General features: G+C 46.6%; 1 protein-coding gene across 1 annotated transcript; it reads left to right on the forward strand.

The window, feature by feature from the left end:
- The first annotated feature begins 2,416 nt into the window (after positions 1-2,416).
- On the forward strand, positions 2,417-20,418 carry scaf11 (SR-related CTD associated factor 11). The gene is made up of 15 exons (XM_023952350.1): positions 2,417-2,608; positions 9,483-9,529; positions 9,614-9,759; positions 9,842-9,925; positions 10,018-10,091; positions 10,180-10,259; positions 10,334-10,371; positions 10,449-10,513; positions 10,597-10,725; positions 11,000-11,100; positions 12,287-14,353; positions 16,432-16,754; positions 17,576-17,731; positions 17,799-17,918; positions 20,131-20,418. Exons 2-15 carry the CDS (start codon positions 9,511-9,513, stop codon positions 20,224-20,226), a joined length of 3,498 nt encoding a protein of 1,165 aa, XP_023808118.1. The 5' UTR covers positions 2,417-2,608; positions 9,483-9,510; the 3' UTR covers positions 20,227-20,418.
- Positions 20,419-21,857: the final 1,439 nt, after the last annotated feature.

Below are 21,857 nucleotides of genomic sequence, written 5' to 3' on the forward strand. Positions count from 1 at the left end.
TGCTTCGTCTTTTCTCTCCGTTCTTGAGGTTTCTTCCTCTTTCAGGTCATCGGACTACTTTTTACGGAGAATTGACCACGTGATCGGTTCACGTGCCGCACACGCGGTCTAAACCGGGGGTTTGAAACCTGAGGCCACGTGTGGCTCTTCAGCCTCTTCGTCGCAGCTCTCTGGTTTAAAGAAAAATAAAAAGTTTATTTTTGTTTTCACAACAAACTAACCACAAAATCTGATTCAACTCGTTCACGAACATGGTACGTATCACAGCTAAAGGCTTCCTGACCACAACACTCTAGCCATCTTTTGTGGTTTTTGAGCTCTGCGACAACAGAAAACCCTTTTAAGGTCAGAAAAAAACGACCAAAAATGATTCTTGAGGTGCACTGGATAATAAAGATTTTGTATTTTTTAATAAATTCAAGGATTTTAAGGTCCTACGTAATGCTATTAAGCCGTCTAGAGTAATTATATCAATTTATAAGATCAAATGGCACACTAAAGAGCATTTTAATGAAACATGAGTCATTTTCCTACCAGGAAGTAAGACAACTAGATCTTTTTTCGCTCTTTGTGGGTGTCGCCCATTTCATGACGTCTTCCTGGAGTCGGCCAAGAAATCAAACGTGAACTTTGGGAAAGATGGACGTGCTTTTGTGAACATGAAAGCTGATCACCGCTAGCTCCACAGAGAAAGTGGGCGTGTCTGTTAGCCTGGGGGTGGAGCTGGCAGCGCAGACTCTTCCTGGAAGGGGCTGTTCCTCACTTTGTGACATCACAATGGGAGGACCCGCCTGTTTTTGTGGGGGGCGGAGGGGCTGGTGGTCAGAAATACAGCTTTGGGGATGATTTTGTGAGCAATGAAGATGAAAATACGCTTTACAGTTCAAAAAGGATCTATATTATGCTCTAAAAGCGGTTAAAATGAACTGTTTTTGACGACAGTCACCACTTTGCTGCTTGGAGGTGACATCTATGGGGTCAAATCATAATCGGCTTAAAGTGAATGAAAACCAGATTGTAAATTTGAAACAAAAAAAATGAAGGAAATATATCAGTTTACCAGATTTACTGTACACCACATCAAAGAAGGGATGACGTAGAGAGCGCCAACAATAGACGCTCTTCTGGAGCAGAAATGACGTCACCATAGCCTCTGTCATCTGATGTCAATCATGTCCCAGTAGCCAATGAGCTTAAAGCCCCACCCCAAAGCAGGGAAAGCGAAAAATCGGAATTAAAACTCTAAAATAAAAAAATTGAACTTAAAAAGGAAAGGAAACGTAGAAACAAAAGTTTTAACATACGAAAAAGCCGCTGTTACAAACATTACTTTTCATTTGTTAACAGTTTTAGGTTAATAATTTTCCTTTACAGTTTTAAAAAAATGTTTTTCAAACTTTCAATGTTTCTTTTAAGTTCAAATAGCTTTTCTCCAACATACAATTTAATTATTTCAAAAATAGATTTCCTTTATTTTTTATTTATAATCTGTTTTTTTGTGCACTTCAACCTGATGCTGGTTTGACCCCATGCACAGGGTGTCTTTTATTTTGAAATGAATACATGTCGTTCTCTTTTAAAAGTCAAACTTACAGCCCTAAATTGTCCTTAGGTGTGAGTGTGAGAGTGCATGGGTGTGTGTGTGTGGACACTCTACCCTGCGACAGATTGGCGACCTGTCCAGGTTGTCCCCTGCCTTCGCCCACAAGTGACCGGGATAGGCTCCAGCAGCCCCGTGACCCCGAAAGGGAAAAACTGACTAGAAGATGAATGAATAAATGAATGAAAAAACTTACAGCCCCAGTGCAACAAAAACTTTGAGCAATATTGGAGCCATCCAGTTAAACAGTTTTGAGATTCAGCTCAGTCGAGAAAAACAATGAAAATGGATCTTTACCATTTTCTATATCTGGAAAATAATTTATCTAAACTATAAATACAATTATCTTAGTGCCATTTTAATGCTTTCAATCAGAAATTTGGAAACACTGGAGAAGCTGCATTTTCATCTGTCCTTTTAGCCAACTGATGCTGCACTTTTTATAATTTTATATTTTAGAAGTTTTTTAATGTTTTTTATCATTATTTTTCTGCACCTTTATTTGTCCCTTTAAAATGTGCTTTTAATGACTATCATGTGTGCTCCTGGCACTGCATCTTTTACTGTATTGTGGATCTATCTATCTATCTATCTATCTATGGAGGTTTATATCAATTACAAACTATACTAATACACCTATTTCATCGATTTTTCTTAAATTAACAGATTTTTTAAATTATTATATTCAAACTCGTTAAGATCAAACTGAACTTTTTTTTTCTGGGAAAACCTCAAACTGTGGCACGCGGCATGTTCCGCGTGTTCCACCTGTTGATCTGTGGACGGAATAAATCCATTCTGCGCTTCCAGTCTGGCCCAACAGGGGGCGCCAGAGGTGCAAACTCTCAATCCGACCGCAAGACATGTGGCTGAGACTTTTTGAAAGCGACGTCCCGTTTTTAGCCCCGAACTGCTCCCAGGCACTGCGATTTCTCCTCTTTCTGTCGCGGGAGGTTTAACGCTCGGAGCCGTTCAGTCGGTGGGAAGCAGCCGCGAGCGCGCTCAGCGGTAAGTAGGCTTACTTTCGCCTTGCTAGCAGGAGCTAGCTGCTAGCAGGCTAAGCCGACGTCAGCAGGTGCTGTTGTTCAAAGCTGCTCGTTAGCTTCCAGCTACGTCCGCCGTCCAGCTAGCGAGCCTGTGACCTTCAGTGCGATCTTGTGGGGCGGCAATGAACGGATTCCCTGCCGTTCTCGTCGCCGTGGTTGGAGCGGACAGCTAGCTGTCGGCTAGCCGCTTGTATCGGGGGCTAACACAGGTTAGCCAACAACAACCGTGTTGTTAGCGTCGTGTTGGCACAGTTTTGGTGCTAATTCAGCGTCTGCCGTCCGAAGGCCGCTGCTAAAAACACCAAATAAAGCTTCGACAGCGGCGGTCTGTCCACCTCTCCCGGTTGAACGGAAACCCCGGGATTGTTTTCACCGTGTTGCGGGAAGCTAATCGGATGACTCTGCTAAAATAAAGTTGTGGTGACAGCAGGAGCTCCTTCATTCTCCCCGAAGCCCTGCAGAGGTTCAACTCCTACAAATAAGCCACTAAAGTGTGGATCACGTTAAAGCAGGTTTCTAGAGCTTTCCAGATCCATGTCAGTCTGAAGTGCTCCATGGATCCAGATCTTTAATCCTTCAGTCTGGATCCTCTGAGAGTTGCAGATCACTTTAAATTGTCTTTCTGAAGAGGTAAAATCATCTAATTACACCCTTAAATATAACTTAAAAAAACTAATTGTTTTGACTTCAGATCCATGAGACACAAAAGTAGAAACAAATATCCAGAAAAATCAGATTGTCTGATTCTTTAAGAATTTATTTGTAAGTTATGGTGGGAAAACAAGTATTTGGTCAATAACAAAAGTTCAACTCAATACTTTATATACCTTTTGTTGGCAGCAGTCAAACATTTTCTGTAAGTCTTCACAAGGTTTTCATTAACTGTTGCTGGTATTTTGGTCCATTCCTCCATGCAGATCTCCTGTAGAGCAGTGATGTTTTGGGGCTGTCGTTGGGCAACACAGACTTTCAACTCCCTCCAAAGATTTTCTATGGGGTTGAGATCTGGAGACTTGCTAGGCCAGTCCCGGACCTTGATTAGTCAATCCTTCGTTACCCAGGCAACGTGTGTTTGGGATCGTTGTCGTGCTGAAACCACCAGCCACGTTTCATCTTCAATGTCCTTGTTGATGGAAGGAGATTTTCATTCAAAATCTGACGATACATGCCCCCATTCATTCTTTACTTTACACGGATCAGTCATGCTGATCCTTTTGCTGAAAAATAGCCCCAAATCATGATCTTTCCACCCCCATGCATTACAGTTGGTCTGGTGTTCTTTGTTGCAACTCAGCATTCTTTCTCCTCCAAACATGACAAATAGAGTTCTTACCAAAAAGTTCTGTTTTGGTTTCATCTGACCACAGGACATTCTCCCAATCCTCTTCTGGATCATCCAAATGCTCTCTAGCACACCTTAGACGGCTTTAGCAGGGGGACACGTCTGGCCCTACAGGGTTTGAGTCCCTGGCGGCATTGTGTGTTACTGATGGTAGCCTCTGTTACTTTGGTCCCAGCTCTCTGCAGGTCATTCACTAGGTCCCCCGTGTGGTTCTGGGATGTTTGCTCACAGTTCTTGTGATCATTTTGACTCCCACGCGGTGAGATCTTGGGAGTAGCCCCACATGAAGGGAGATCATCAGCGGTCTTGTACGTCTTTCATTTGCTAATAATTGCTCCTACGGTTGATTTCTTTACAACAAGCTGCTTAACTATTGCAGATTCCATCTTCCCAGTCCTTAGACAGCTCTTTGGTCTTGATAATAGTGGAGTTTGGCGTGAGACTGTTTGAGGTTGTGGACAGGTGTCTTTTATATTAATGACGTGGAGGACAGAGGATCCAGACAGTTCACTTTCTCTCTGTCCGGCTGAAGGCATAGGCCCACACTTTCAGAAAGGGTTCCTTCTGCAGAGTCTACCACATCAGAGGGAACAGAATTCACCTGGTGATGGGTTTCCTGTTTTTGGTTAGACGGCTGGGATGTGTCTGGGGCTGAGTCTCAGTGGGTTAGGGACTCTGCATCTGTTGATGTGGTGAGCAGCTTTGGTCTCAGACCCCATCCCCATGTTTTCTCCCTCTTTAGCCCCTCCAGCACCACGTCAGCTCCAGTCCACAGGAAACTTGAAGAAAAATAGGATCCATTAGTTAGGATTTCACGGCACGGACAAGCTTTAATACATGCATTTATTATAAGATAATTTATGACTTATAAGTCAAAGATAAGGGAACTTACATTTGAATATTTCTCTCGTACATTAAGTATTTCAGATTAAAATCTGGGGTTTTTACTCCAAATATTATTGTGACAGTTGTTCCCACAGACCATAATAATAATTCTAAATATTTAGCAAGCGGTTGTCTAATGTTACAAGGATGCTGCTAATAAAGTTGTTCAAAGGGTGGATTTATATTTCTGATTATATTTTTAAAATGCAAGTTTTAGGTGCATTTATCCGTTGAACCTTAAAATTCAGACAAAGCTGAAATTTATATATATATATACCGTAATTTCCGGACTACAAGCCGCTACTTTTTTCCTGCGCTTACAGCCTTGCGGCTTATTCAGTGACGCGGCTAATTTATGGATTTAATTGGCGGCCGCCATGTACGTACTTTCGACCTCAGTGAATAGTTTGAATTCTCTATCTAACACCAAGCTCAAGGCATTTTTATTCAACACACCTCTAAGCAGCCAAACAGCATGGACTTGACTTCAGGTCTTAGACACTTCAGTCATGGTTCAACAAAACGAAACACGCATGCCCGGCCGCATCCCAGAATCCTTTGGGGCCATTAGACCCAACGTGCACGTGATCGCCGCTACATTATGATGAAGCTTTCAAGTTAAAAGCAATCGTTAAAAGCAGCGTAAAAAAGTCCACCGTCACCAACGGGTTTGGAAAAGCCGGTTTGCTGCGTGACGGAGAGAACAGCGCATGGAGTGAATTTACACTCCATTTACGGTTTCTAAGGAAACCGTAAAAGCGGAATTTTGCTTTGAAAAACTCACAGCCTCCGTGTGAGTTGGAGACATCTTCTCCTGCTGATTGAGCTGCAGGGCCGATGGCAGTCTGAAGGCTCCCACACGTAACAACGCACCCGCCCCTCATACACAAAACGTACAGTATTAAGTCCGATTGCTTTGCACAGAAACGATTTGCTCCATCCACCGGCGCAACGGGGACGAAGTGCTCCTCCTTGAAGCCGCCCTGGCCAGAGGTGTCGGAGTAGATAGGAAGGGGAGACAAGGAGCACGCGGGGCGGGAGCGGAGCGCAGAGGCGTCCGCGGAGTGCAGAGGCTTCTGAATTCTGACGCACGCGCCGCACTGAGGCGCGCGTATCGCACTGAGGCGCGCGCTTTTCAGTCGCCGCTGCTGTATTTTACCGGTGTGTTTTCTAACCAGTCCTGTTACTCCCATAACGCTGCTGCGACACAAGCGGAAGGAGAGCTTTTCCCGTTCACCCCTCCATGCACTGCTGCTACTTGCTCATTCTTAAACACGTACAACAGAATGGCGAGCCGGGCGTTGGCCCCGCCTTTAGCCCCTAAGACTCATGGGAAATGTGGAATCGCGGATGTAAATTTCCTCATTATAACTGAGGGATGTAATGTTGATTATATGGTTACTGTTTGTAATTTTATGTATGATACCTAGATTGTCAATAAGTAAAAAAAAAATGAAATAAAAACACCATAACTGAGGGACTTGTGAACAGAATAGAGGTCCATGCTGTTTGACAGATATCGATACACTCAAATACGTGACCCAGAGGCAAAACTGGCACCACCCACAATGTGCTAATGAATTGCACTCACTCTGGGATGCTGGGCGTGATCTGTCAGGATGACAATATCGGCTAACACATGCGCGGCTTGTACTCTGACGCGGCTTGTGTATGTATAAAAGCAGTCAAACACGTGAATATGGGTGGGTGCGGCTTGTAATCGGGTGCGCTTTGTAGTCCGGAATTTACGGTGTATATATATATATATATATATATATATATATATATATATATATATATATATATTTTTTTTTTAAAAAGGATGAAGATAAACTTAACCCTCAAAAGTTAAAGGAACCTGGAAGCTAAAAAAACCCGCCCACTTCAGCCTTGTACCGGCTGGGCTGTGAAAATCTTGTCTGTACTCCATCATAAAACTGCTCAGAGTGAAGACGGCCGTCTCCCTTTATGTCTGCTTTGAGTATGAGATGCACATTTAAATCTGTTGGTCACACGCCTGCTTCCTCTGACTGAAGAATAAAGCAGAAGACGTCTAACCCGACGCCACGTATTTCAGAGAACGAGTGAAAATGTGACAAACGGCTCCTGGTGTCATGAACTTCAGAAAGCAGTCATCAGGAGAACTTCAGAGGAATGACGGCACGTTCTGGTTTTAGGTCAACAGCACAAGTAGAAATATTTCACTGCATTAGAATCACAGTAAAAACCAAAGCAGTGTCACATCAGAGTCTATTGTTTCAGTTTCATCCAAGGCGGGGGGCTCGTTACGTCGATCGGGTGTGACGGTAGATCGCGGGCCATCAAAAAGAAATTAACAAAAAATATATGTTTACAAAAAGACCCGTCAGCAAATCCCCGTCCTCGGTGGGAAATGCGCCACTTGACACGCAGAACAGCCAGTCGAACTTCTGCTGAAACATTCGTCACTGTGTTTAGCTACACCCAGTGCACTTTCTTTTTTTTCCTTCTTTCTTCGGCCGGCCCCGCTGCGAGCCGGGGCCCCGGCGGAGGACCACTCCTGCCTGCATGAGCTTTTATTGAAGCCCGGGCCGATTCGCGTGCCTCCTCAAATGGAAGGAGACCCAGCCGTCCCGCCACGGCGCCCGCTGCCGGGTGCGTGGTTCCCGCCTGAGGGATCCGAGCCAAATCAGGCTCTTGATTGCTATTGATTCTGTGATGGGAACCTGCAAACCTGGAGTAGACTGTCTGCAGCTGCTGTGGGTGTTCGTTGTGTCACACGCCGTCGCTGTTTGATCTGCTTCAGTTTTACTGCTATTTTCATGGAGTGTGAGAAATGAAACAGAAAATCTGAAACGGAACGAGTCCACCTCATGTGGATCTGTGGTTTTACCTCCATAAGGTAAACTAACGGATCCTTCCTTAATGAGAAAAGTTTTCTTCAGCTTTTCTTCTCCCTGTATTCGTTCAGTTTTCTGCAGACTTTTAGACGCCCCCACCCCCCCATTCTGATCTGTCTGCCCGCGTCGAGCATCGATTCCCATCAGGGCAACATTTTCTTGGCTTTGTCGAGCCCCAGTTTCAGCGCAAGCGTGCAGTCGCTCTCGTCTGACACTACCAGGAGAAAAATCATTGGGTTTAGATGTCCTCTCAATGCCCTACCCGCCAATTTTATAACACAAATCCCAAACCCCACTGTGCTATACACGTCAACACACACAAGTTACACAAGTAGGTGGGACCGCTGATGTCCCCGACCCCAGTGTTTTTCAACCTTTTCTGAGCCACGGCACACTTTAACCTTAAAAAAAATCCCGCGGCACACCAGCATCCAAAAATTAAAAAAAGAGAAACTCATAGTATGTATTATATTGATCTACAGCCCCTCCACAATCTCACATGCATTTTTGAGATAATTGTTACAGAAAAAGCTGGAAACTGCAGCTGTTTTTTTCTAAAAGATGCAATAAAAGTTAAGTCAGAAGATTTAAAAACAGTTTGTGTGTTCGTTAGTTCCAAGACGTTTAACAACAGATCTCCTTTTGCGCTGTCACTCTCACAACCCAATGCATCATGGGAAATATAGTGCATAAAACGGCCGAAGATCGGTTTTCGGAGCTTCATTGTTTTGTTCACTTGTTCCACTTGTTCTGTGGAAAGCTACACCGCTAAAGACGAGCTTTAGCTGGTATTTCTGTTAGAACTGAGCGACTTTACGAGCTAAATCGGGACAAGGAAGTGAAGACTTTAAGCACTTCTGATTGGTCAGACCGATGACGTGTGATTAACCCCCCCAACACGGGACTTTTCCAAAATACAGCCGAAGGTGCAGCTGAATCGCGGTACTTCATTCTTATCAAAATGTCTTTAATATAATAAAATAAACGCAAAGAAAAGGTATTTTACGATCTTTTATATTCCTAACTCCTCAGTGTTTTATCAGGGCCTGTTTGGATGAACAGAGAGCTAAAATCCTGGAGATGGGAAATGTTTTTAGATCAGTTAATGAGGGCAATTTCCCACGGCACACTTGGCCATCTCCCACGGCACACTAGTGTGCCGCGGCACACTGGTTGAAAAACACTGCCCTACCCCAGGCCCTTGGCGGTGAGGGTCATGTCTCTTGAGTGCTGGCTTCCCAGACCTCTCTCCACGCCTGGATCACATCACGTCTGAGGTGGCTCGTTCTGGACCCCCCTGGGCATGGCAGGAGGGCTGTTCTCTGGCTGGGGCTCACGCTCTCCGTGCCCCTAAGCCCCCCTGCTCTCTGGCACCGGGGGCCCTTGTGGCCTCAAAATACAGTCTCAAATACAAAAGGGGTTTAAACAAATGTACATCTTGTAAGTCAACAGTTTCATGACCTCCTATTGAAACAGTAAAATCTGTCAACCACTGGAGGCGTGCAGCTCTGGTCTGTTTGTTCAGCTGCTGGACAGGACGAAGGTTTTAAATGAGCCTGATCCGATGCTGGTGCAGTAAAGAGAGGAAGCCTCAGAACTCCGTTTCTCTTCTTCACGTGTTCATTGTCACATGCGTTTGCGTTGAACGCTGCGGCTGCACCAGGCGGCGTCTTGGAGGGTCCGCTCGGTTGTGAAGGGAAACCCTGAGCTCTGCTGTCTCTGTGTTGCAGTGGGGATCAGGGCAGCCTGAGGCCGGACATGACCGGAGCTGGAAGCGGTAAGACTTCCCCTTTCATGACTTTTACGGTAAAGTGAGGAGGCTGTTGTAGACCGCGTCTTGTTTTCTAAAACCTGCATTCAGGTGGTCAGGGCCCTGCCGATGGGTCAGACGGCGAGGAGGCCGAGAGATGTCCCATCTGCCTGGGCGCACTGGCGGGAGGCGAGCTCGCCATGCCTGACAGCTGCTGCCATGTCTTCTGCCTCGGTTGCCTCCTCACATGGGCAGAGGTGAGGCTCAGATTCTTTTTTTTCTTCAAACAATCTCACTTTCCTTCAGTCATTTTGGGATGTTTTTCCTGGTGATCCTCAGCTGCAGGCGTCTCCCTCCTGCCCCGTGGACAGAAGACCTTTCAGCAGCGTCTGCAGATGGGACGGAAACCTCCGGCTTGTCCAGGTCAGTCTGTCTCTAGATGAAGTTACCTCGCTCAGTCTGACGGATCTCCTTGAGTTTTAATTCTAAAAGCTGAATTTGCTCCTCTGTCGAAGGTTCCTGTGAGGAAGTGGCCGATTCCAGCTGAAGCTGAGAGCTGCAGAAACCCAGAGCAGAAGATCTCTCTGAAGTGAGAATCCTTCCTGAACCATAACAAACCAAGCAGAACTTTTTACCCGTTTAGTCAAAAAAGTTTAGTTAAAAAAAATCTCTCTCAGAAACAAGCTTGCAAGAAGATTAAGGAGGCCGAAAAGGGAGAGAACCACAGCGGCTACAACAAAAGGACTCGTGAGGAAATGTAGGCACCAACCTCACCAGACGCCTCTGACTGAACTGAAGTCTGTGCTCACTTCTGTCTGTGATTCCTTTTAGGCAACGATGAAGAGCCGTCCTCACTGAGCAGGAAGAAGGTCTGCTTTCATCTCCTCTTTCTTGATCCTATGTTCCATACCATGCTGCTTACATGTCGGCCATTTTTTTTTTGCAGGTGAGGGGAACAGATTGCTGCTCGTGGGCGCCGGCCGTCTCCATCACGTCATCCTCGCAGGACATGTAAGCCGTTCAGAGGCAGCCTTTGTTTCTGCTTCCAGCACACTGAATGCTCGTCTCAGAGGCGTTTCATGCTTTTACTGTAGTGCAGATCCTGTTTGGCTGGTAGAGGACGGCCCTCATGACACTGGATCTGTGCAGTGCAAACCCCAGACTCTGCACTGTCCTTGGCTTTCTGCCTCAGCTGCTTCTGTCACTGCCCATGGCTCCTCCAGGTAATCAAACCCCTCAGTAGCATATTGTGATGGCGGCTCCTCCACCCAGCTCTAACACTTGTTCATAGAAACTGTGATGGAGCCTCAGGCGATGTTATTAGGGCTCTTTGTCATTTGCTGCGGTCTTTTGGTTCTTAAATCATCTAAAGACTTGTTCTAAAGTCACCTTTGAGCTCTTGTCATCGTTCCGCTACGCAGAAGTTCACTTTTATCAAGCTGACTTCAACAGAACTGAAATGATTGCATGGTCTCCTCGTGTTTCCTGCTTTTTAAGGGCTAGTTTTCATCAAACCAGTTGGAACAGCTCCCTGTTTCTGCCGGGGTTCATCTCGCCTCCCTCCTGCTCCAGCCCAGCGCTCCACCCGAGCCACTTCAGTGAGTTCTGTCTTCTTCCACAGTTAATTCATACAGTGATTATTCAGGATAAAGAACATTCTTTGCAAATCTTCTTTTCCTATTGCTCGCCATTGTTGATTGCTTCCTGTCAACTTCTGTTTTTTTCCTCTCGTCTCCCGACTGTTTCCGTTTGTCTCCCGACTGTTTCCGTTCGTCTCCCGACTGTTTCCTCTCGTCTCCCGACTGTTTCCGTTCGTCTCCCGACTGTTTTCTCTCGTCTCCCAACTGTTTGCTTTTCGTCTCCCGACTGTTTCCTCTCGTCTCCCGACTGTTTCCTCTCGTCTCCCGACTGTTTCCTCTCGTCTCCCGACTGTTTCCTCTCGTCTCCCGACTGTTTCCTCTCGTCTCCCGACTGTTTCCTCTCGTCTCCCGACTGTTTCCTTTTCATCTCCCGACTGTTTGCTCTCGTCTCCCGACTGTTTCCTCTCGTCTCCCGACTGTTTCCTCTCTTCTCCTGACGAAAGGAAGGTACCAGAAGTTCAACTGGAAATGTGGATTTATTGCACTTTTTTTTAATACATGCATACATGTGGCTTATCGCTGGGTTACATTACGTAAAGAACACCTGATATGTGAAAAGTAGAAATACAAATGTTTTAAGGCATCTTTCTAGAGTTTTCTCAGACAGACACTCTGGAACTAAAGCTGTGGTGTTAAAGGGTTAATGATGATGGATGATGGACCATGCAGGCCACCGTAGAAGAAAAGTACATTTTTAAAAAGTCAAACATTCCCAAAAACATTGACAGCATAACTTAGGAAAAAAAATGAAAATTTTGGAAAATGTGTTTTATTTATAACCCTTTTGCCACGTTAACGTTGGGAGTTGGGTCATCTAGACCCACTAGACAGTGCGCTGAACCTTTTTTTCTTCAATGATTTGTGATCTTCACTGGTGTCCATGGATTACATGAAATCTTTCCACCTTTATCCACCTTTGTCATGGTAGGGAGAACACGTCAATGGAAGGGTGGGGTCATTTTGACCCCACAAGATGGCACAAGGCTTCCAAAGGGCTAAGCCCTTATCGCTGTAACTATGATATTCTCTGAGCTCACAGGAGTTTCCCTGTCCATTCAGAGTCCATCCCATAATTCTAGGGTGAAAAAGCTCAGACAGCGCCATTTTTGAGTTGACTTTAAAAACAATATTTTTTCTCCTTCAGTATTTCAAGGCGTGGTCTGTGCCGTCACGCGTCCCAAAAGTGGAGAGAAGCGAGGCGGCAGATCCTCAACATCCAAAGCTCCCACCAAAGAGCCGCAGTCCTTACCCTCCAGGAGATCGGGGCGCAACAGCAAATCTCAGGAAGAGCCTCCTTCGCCAGGCCCCGCCTCCCCGCCCCAGTCCGCACCGTCAGACTCCGACTCATCCGGAAGTCAGCCGAGCAAGTCGGGGAAGGCCTCTCAGGTTCCAGCCAGGAGGAAAGGAAAACGGGTGACAAACCGCAAAGCCAGTGGCAAGAGGAAAGCCCCCACCGGAAAGAAAGCTGCTCCTGAGAGCCCCGCTGAAAGTGAGGAGGAGGAGGGTGGCGGCGGAGATGAAGGCAACAGCAGCGAGGAGGAGGAGCAGGCAGAGGAAACGAAGCAGGAGCTGCAGAGGAGCGACGCTGAAGAGCAGCAGGGTGGGTTCACCTCCGCTGAGGAGCAGGGAGGTGCAGAGTCTGTACTTAGTGACACTCAGGAACATCCAGAAGAAGGAGGTGAGGAGAACGGCTCCCAGCGCTCAAACTTGGCTCCGAACAGCCCCCTGTGCTGCTCCGAGGGCGTCCAGGAGGAGGAGGCGGCCAGCCCTGCTTCTTCTGAAGGAAAAAGCTTTGATAAAAGGAGTCCCACGCCCCCTTCGTGCTCTCCTGAAATAGACGAGGAGATGTCTCCTCAGCGTGATCCCACACCGGAGGAGGCCAAGCAGGGAGAAACATCAGAGGGGAAGCCTGGATCACAGCCCGCCTCCCCCTCTGCTGGGGGGTTGGAGGCAGAGGATCAGGACCTGGAAGAGCTTCAGAACATTGTGAAGGTTTCTGAGGACTCTGGAGGGAGCAGCTCTGAGGGAGGAGCTAAAGACAACAGCTCTGTGCTCGAGGGCGACGCCACACTCCCGAAAGACGATGCCGCCTCCGAGGACAACACGAACGTGATCCCTATGGACTGCAGCTCCCCCATGAGCGAGCACGGGAACGACTTCGTAGAGCTTCCCGCTGACTCCTCCTCCCTGCCTGCTGCAGAGCTGCAGGGCGCCAAGGAGGGCGGAGCCAAGCAGCAGGAGCAGAGGGACAGGAGCCAGGAAACCAGCAACGGCAAACGTCGCTCCCGCTTCCACTCCCCGACCTCCACTTGGTCATCTCAGAGGGAGAGCAGGAAGTCGTCGCGCTCGCGCTCCAGAGAACGGGACGGGGGCTGGCAACCGGCCCGGTCCTCTCGGGCGCGCAGCCGGGATGCTGACGGGGACAGGGAGCATTCCCGGAGGGAGCGCAGTCGGGATCGCAGCCGGGAGCGCAGTCGAGAACGCAGCCAGGAGCGCAGTCGGGAACGCAGCCGGGAGCGCAGTCGAGACCGCAGTCGGGAGCGCAGCCGCGAGCGCAGAAGGCCACGCTACAGGAGTCGGTCCCGGTCCAGATCTCGTTCAAGAACCCAATCCTACAGGCGAGCCCCCAGCCCTGACCGCCCGTCTTCCAGAGATCGCTCCCCCCAGAGGAAGGAGCACAGAGGAGGGTGGAGGTCCGGCCAAGGCGGAGAGGGCCGCAGGTATGGAGGCTCTGGGCGCGGTGAGAACGGAGTTCCTGCAGAACGTTCTCCAGACCGCTCCTCTGAGAACCCCGACTGGGTCACTGAGAGGATCAGGGCTTCCGGCTCACATCGGGAAGACCACCGGAGCGAAGGAGAGCCGCGAGGCCGGGGGGGTCGAGGAGGGTTCGGTCGGGGCTCAGGGTGGGGGGGCCGGAACTTTGGGGGCCAGCAGGACGACCCGGCGGAGAACCGCTGGCATCCCAGAAACAACTCAGGAAACAATTCAGGGAACGACGCCTACAGCCGCTTCAACGAGAACCGAGGCCGCAAAAAAGACATGGACGCCGGAGACTCGGTGCTGGACCGCTCGGGCTGGTCCTCCGCCTCCAGCTGGGCCGTCAGGAGGACGCTGCCTGCAGACGTTCAGGACTACTACTCCAAGAAGGAGAGAGGAGGAGGAGCAGGGGGCTGGAGCCGACCGGAGGAGGAGCAGCAGCCGGCAGCAGCAGGTAGGTTCTCCTCAGGCTGTCAGGAGAAGGGCTTGAATGTTTTCAGATGTTTGCATCACAAACTACTTAAATGAAAACTCTAGATATGCAGAGTGATTGTTGACATGGAGCTGGTGGTCAAATACTCCACAATTTTGTCTTTAACCTGCTTCTTGAATTTTTTTCATTCCGTGCAGTACAAGTTAGGAAATTCTCTAGATGAAATTTGTGGTTCACAATAGGGTTGTGCCGATGGACGATACCATCGTGATGGGTGAATGGCATCCCGATGGAGAGACAGCATCGTGATGCCACGCCCCCGCCACGTTGCGAGTCGACACCATAAGCCGCGGTTACATGTGCAAAATATCTTGATGGGATCAATAGTCGGATTAGAATCCAAGCGTGTACATGGTTCCAGAAAAATGTTTTCAGAATATAACAAATTTTCACATGGGTCACACTTTCGGTCGGAATAAATCATTCGCACATGCGCAGTAGGGTTTGAAAAAGTGGAAGAGGATATAAGTTCCGCCGAGCTGCTATTTTTTTTCCAAACTTTATTGAATGTAACAACACAAAACAATGTTAAACGGCGCCGGGCGGCTATATACATTGACATGTCAGCTCGGTAAAATACGAGATGATCTTCTAAACGTGCTTTTAATAATGTTACGGTTATTATGAAGCACCTGTTCGCTCATCATTTGAATTTTAATCCGTGTGGTCAGTGCTTTTTCTGAACGGAGCCAGGATTAGCAGTATGCTAACACGGGCTAACAACATTAGCTTTGGGCGGCGCTGCATCCTGGCTGCACGTAAACATGTAAGAATAACATCAGCCTTTATTTAGTCGGGACACGACTGGAAACACAAATCCGCGTGATTGTTTGAATGTTTTCTAAGGACTGAGCGACATTTCTGCTTTGAAGCTCAAACCGCTGTGTGTGCTGACGATCCGAGCTGTGCTCAGACAAACACTTTTAGACCCGGTTCTGAGTTCGGTAGCTCGTACCCCTAGAGCTGCGGGACGGAACGCAGTCTTAAATCTCCCACACATACCGCTCATACAAAGCACCCCCCCTTCCCATCAAACACAAAGCTGTAAGTCCGCGCTCCGCCGGTCCACTTGACTAGTTAAGCGTGGGAGCGGACTACTTCTTTTCTATTTTGTTTGTTACTTTTTTTGTTAAAGTTACTTCCCTCAGTTTATACTGGATCATCGTGGATGAGTCATTAGTTGGAAAATAAAATATATAAGGTAATAAAGTAAAATAACGAATAGCAATTATATAAGAACGAAAAATGTAAAAATAGCCCCCCCCCCGACAATATCATCGTCCATCCCGATGGTTGAAAGCAAACGTCGTCAACGGCCAATTTAAGGGACATCGCCCAACCCTTGTTCACAAAAACACAAGATAAGATATTATGATAGTGGTCGATTTTTGTTGTATTCTTCATCTCCTGCGGGAGAAAATAACCGTTAGAGGAAACTGCCTCCTCGTTCGTAAATCTGTGTCCAAGCAGTGAATTCTGGAACATGAGGTCATGTGACCGGTTTTGAGTAAGCTGATTGGCTGCCGCTATAATGTCTACAAACAAACAGGAGCAGATGTACATGAAACACTTTTAGATTGTGGTATTTTGTTAAAGAAAATAACTTTTATTTATTTTAAAAAATCAATGGTGACTTTTTAAAATGGTTCTTTTAAAATATAGTCTTTTATCATCTGAAAAAAGCCACCAGAACAAGTTTAGAAACACTGTTTTCACCAGAGCGATTTTACACAAGTTGTTTTTACTTGCCATCTAGGTAAAAATCGCCATGGTAACAAAGCTGTTGTTGTCTCTATTGTACATTTTTGGTTCTTCTGTTGTAAATTAGTACTAGGCTGCCCCCCCTCCTTTAATAGTCTGTAGTATTTCTGCTGATAGAAACACAGACGTCCTGAATGTGATGCAGACTCTGTAGATCTTTGTTCTCCATCATTTTTAAAATGACTTGAATGGACGTTTTGTCGTTTTCATGTTCCTGTCTAAATAATGAAGAAGGTTCGTGTTCTTCTGTCGCTAAACTCCACTAAATGTTTCTGCAGATCCTCCTAAAAGCGACGCTGCCCCGCATGGGATTCCTGGGAATGCACCTGTCCCGGTGATGAGCATGGTCCCCCCCCAGCCCCCGCAGCTCAGCGTCCTTCACTACCCCCTCCAGAGTCTGCAGGGGGCCCTGCCCGTCAGCCTGCAGCCCGCGGCGCCGTACGCCGTGCCCCCCCAGGTCCCCGTGCACCTTCACCCCGGAGTGCCGCTGCTGCAGGTCCCCGCCATGGGGGCGCAGGGACTCCCGCCTCCTCCTCCACCCCCACCACCTATACAGGCAGGGAGCCAGACAATGACGACGACTGATGGTCACACAACTCAGGTATACACACAACACAACATACAGGTACACGCACTTCACACATGCAGGTGCACACACGGCATGCATGTACACGCATAAGACATGCAGGCACACACACACAGACAATACACCTGTAGTCACATGCACAAAACACGTAGGTACACACACAGGATGCACAGGTATGCACACACACAATACAGATTCACACACACAAAACACAGATTCACACAACACAGGTATCTCACCACACGTCACAGGTACACACACAGGATGCACAGGTATGCACACACACAATACAGATTCACACACACAAAACACAGATTCACACAACACAGGTATCTCACCACACGTCACAGGTACACACACGACACGGGTGCACACACACAACACTGGTACACAAAAAAGACACACAGGTACTCGCAAAACACGCAGGTACACAAACAGGATACACAAAGGACACACACACAACACGCTGGTGTAGGCACACAACTCACACAGGCACACACAGAAATATAAGTCAGCACTGGTGTACAGGTACAGCACATTACTACACACATTACACACGGATAAACACACACCACACATTCAGTTGCACACAAATATATATACACACCCAGTCACAAAGGACCTCACAACTCTGGTACACAAACAAAAGGACACAAACAGTCACATACAGACACTCGCAAACTAACAAATACACACTTATTCACACATGCAGTCAGATGCAGTAATAAGCACTCACACACATGTGCACTAACACAACGACCCTCTGGTGTGCGTGGGTGCACACACAGAAACTCCTCCTGCAGGTCCCGTCATTGACCGACTCTCTGCATTTCCAGGTGGCCGCTGCTGTCGTAGGTTTTGGGAAAGCCGCTCCTCTCGCCACGCCGCCCAAAGGTGGAGCCGCGGTGACCCACGGCCACGTCCTGCCGTCCTCCACCACGCAGGCCGGCCAGCACAGCCGCGCCTGGGCGGACAGCTCAAAGAAGGAGAAGGTAGACCACCCATAATCCCCTGAGAGTTGGACTTCCACGCTCTGACGGCCTTTTCTTTCTACTCCAGAAACAGCAGATTCAGGAGAAAGCGATAAACGAGGTGAAGATGGCCATCAAACCTTTTTACCAAAAGAAAGAAATCACTAAGGAGGAGTACAAGGACATCGTCCGCAAAGCAGTGGATAAGGTAACTCCTTCAGCTCCAGGGGGGTATTCCAGAAAGCAGGTTATGCTAGTTACCACGGTAAGTTTGAGGCTAAGGAAGCGGATAACTTCAGCTTTCGGTTCCAAAAACCGAGGTATGTTTCAGGGTATGTCACGTTGCCATGGTAACTCATGCTCTGAACATAACCTGGTCTTGAGCAGGTTTAGTTGAAGGTTAGTTTGTTTACAGAGAGGTGAAGCAGCATGCGTGCGTGTCCATTTGAAGATGATTTAGTGCAGTGTTTTTCAACCTTTTCTGAGCCACGGCACACTTTAACCCTGACAAAAATCCCGCGGCACACCAGCATCCAAAAAAACAAACAAACAGAAATTCATGGTCTGTATTGATCGACAGCGCCCCCCCCCCCGCAATCTCACGTGGATTTGTATGATAATTGTGGCAGAAAAAGCAGGAAGTTGCGGCTGTTTTTTTCTAAGAGATGAAGACGAGCTTTAGCTGGTATATTTGTTAGAACTGAGCGACTTTATCAGCAGAATTCAGAACAAGGAAGTGAAGACTTTAACCACTTCTGATTGGTCAGACTGATGACATGTGATTAAGCCTTCAAGAATGATTGGCGGAGACAGTTAAAGGGGGGGGACTTTTCCTTACACAGTTATAGCTGCAGCTAAATCGCGGTACCGTGATTCTTATCAAAATGTCTTTAATAGAATCAAATAAACACAAAGAAAAAGTAATTTTAAGATCTTTCATATTCCTAACTACTCAGTGTTTTATCAGGGCCTGTTTGGATGAACAAAGAGCTGAAATCCTGGAGATGAAAAATGTTTTTAGATCAGTTAATGAGGGCAATTTCCCACGGCGCACTTGACCATCTCCCACGGCACACTAGTGTGCCGCGGCACACTGGTTGAAAAACACTGATTTAGTGGATGAAGAAGCTCAGATAATACTTTTTCCACCATGAGAGGCTGATAAGACCACATATGGATGTTGGAAAGAGAAACCTTTTACTTTGATTTAACTTAATTATTTGCTTTAGCTTAAAAATAACACGTAGTTATCAGACATTTATTTTCCTTTCATTCAAATTAATTAAATTAAGTAGGTGTAACTTTGGTGCTGCTGTTAGATCGGCAGCGCAAGGAATTGTTGGATACCATTCCCTTTGCCTGTCTGGACAGATTTGGATACAAGTGTAGGTTTTTTGTCTGAATATGTGTAGTTGTAGCTGTTTTACTGTGTTTTGTCTAGTTATTTTACCCTGTTGCGTTTAATACTTTCTGCACCATGAGTGAGAGGGACGAAGAGGATGATGAGTTTATTTATCACCACTAGTACAGTATGGAATAAGAACTGAAGTTACAGTCAGTCATGATAATTGAATGCATGGTATATATTGTAAATCCATACTATCATTTATTTCAATTTTATAAAAATGAGAAAATCTGCAGCATCAAACTTAGACATTTGAGAGTTCAAGAAGTACAATAGATTAATATGGAAAAAAATGTAATTGAATTGGAGTAAAATGACATTTAGATAAATATGTAAATTGGAGTTGTAAAATAATATTGAGTTGTTACCAATTGAATTCATTCATTTAAGTTGGATAGGTTTTATACATCCAACCTATCCAACTTAAATGAATATCAAAACAAATCACTTCTGCTGGTATTTCATGACACAAAAGTAATAAACCCCGCTCAGCCAGACAAGAAGGTGAATTCGTTTCAGAAAACACCAAAAACAGTTAAGACACTTAGGGATAAACCTTGAGTTTGACCCTGCTAGACACAGAGTTCCAGTTAGCTCCAGTTCCATTTTTTTTTGTCCACGCGTTTCCATTGTGACTCCAGAAATCGGTGATCCATTGAGAATGTCTTTATGTACTTGCTGTGCACGTGCATTAATCCAGGTTGACCGTAATTACGCTAACTCATATCCGGTCTTTTGGAACCGACATACCCAGAGTAAACAAGTTCAGGCAGAGTTCAGCCAGAGTTCAGGCTTAAAGTCAGGGTAGTTTAAACATGCTTCCTGGAATACCCCCCCCCCTGGATTCAGTTCTTTCCAAAGCAACTCTTTTGACCATTTAGGTCCAATTAACAGTGGAACATGGCGGTGGGAGCATCATGGTGTGGGGAACATTCTGAATAACATATTTTGACTGTTATGTCGTTTTCCTTTTGGACGCCGTGACGCCAAACCTGTTTTGTTGTTGTCGTCTCAGGTGTGTCACAGCAAAAGCGGGGAAGTGAACTCTGGGAAAGTAGCCAACCTGGTGAAGGCCTACGTGGACAAATACAAACACGCCCGCAAGAAATGACCTGCTGGCGGGCGGCCCCGCCCCCCCCACCATCCTGCTGCTCAAGTGCAATTTCCTCCTGCTGGAATTTGGCCTCCGAGCCGGAAGAGGACGGAGCGCCAGCGTTTTCTTTGATACCTTTTACTGAATGAAGATTTTTTTCTATAGATTTTCATATTTTGTTAGAAAAGAATGAGCAATCAGAAATTGTAACGCAAGAGCCCTTTATTTTGCATAGATCACATGACTTGGGGGGGGGGGGGGGGGGGGGGGGGGGGAACTACTGAAATGAAGGCGGTCCGGAGGCGCCGGCGCCCGTGGAGGTGAAGCTCTCCGGTCCGCTTCCTCCTCCCGACCGCGCGCTCCTTCATTCTAGGTTCATCACGATTCACTGATTGTAATCAGATCCCTGATTGGATGGTCGGTGGCGGCGGCGGCGAGTGCATCGGTTCCTGAATGTGTCGTCATGTTCACGAGAAACCCGAGAGAAATAAACGTGCTGCTCTTCAGTGTTTGTCAGAGGAGACGCTTTTGTTTACAGCCTCTGATTTCATGTAAACATCCAGAGCAGACTGTTTGTTTTCGGGTTTCTGCTTTTAAACGTGTGCAATGTCTGACTGAACGTTGGGCGGGGTGATGAAGCTTCCTCCTCACTAATCATCATCATCATCATCATTGATGCTTTGGGTTTAGTACTGATCAATAAAGCTGATCGATTTCCTGCTCAGCCTGTTGGACATCAGACACAGGTCCGTCTTTTCTCATGAAAAACTGCAGATGAAAGACCAGAACCTGTGCTGGGACCCGTTTGGACCTGGTGGTCCCGCCCCGCGTGCCACCCCCCCCCCATGCCGCCCCGCGACCCCTCCTTTGTGGCTCTCTGGTTGAAGACAAATACAATGTTTATGTTCTTCAAAAGCAATGCGGCGTTCAGACTAGAAGACGCGTTAAGCCAAGCAAAACAGTCGTAGAAATCAACCTTTATTCAACTCGTCACAGTGCGAATCACTCTGCCTACATTACCCATAATGCTCCAACAGTCCATTAAGCGGAACGGCAATGTAGTTTTATCAAAGTCAAATAATTTCACAGGCTTTTGAGCTCAGTGGACCAAACAAAACCCACTAGAAAAACACTATCAAACATTCATCGCTGACGTTAGCGATGCAGCAAAAACCGGCAAATGTTTATGAAAACAAAGATGTCTGAAAATGTGTGCTTCACATTTTAGCAGGGAATCTTTGGCCCCGCCCATCTCAGTTGCGTCACGACAGACCATTTGAATAAATATTTAAATGCAGTTTTAATCTTGATCTTCTTGGCATTTATCATTAGAAAATGCTAGAACATGTTAAAAATTTAAGATATAATAGTTTGTTATCTCCCCAACAATAAAATCAACTGCATAGTTTATTTTTTTACATCACTTACTGAAGTTTTTGATTGATTTAAGTGTCATGCACTAATGTGCCCAGCCCACACGGGCTTAAATGACACTGAAAGACAAAATACATAAAACGTATCGAAACATGCCCATCACAAAAATCCAATAACCCCCCCCCCCCCCCCCAAGTCTAACAGAATACAAAGTGTCCATTCCTATTGTCCCTGCCTTTGACACAAAATTTACCAAACAAAAAATTTCATTTTAA

Source organism: Oryzias latipes, chromosome 23, assembly GCF_002234675.1.
Source record: "Oryzias latipes chromosome 23, ASM223467v1".
In the NCBI taxonomy this organism is placed as follows: Eukaryota; Metazoa; Chordata; class Actinopteri; order Beloniformes; family Adrianichthyidae; genus Oryzias; species Oryzias latipes.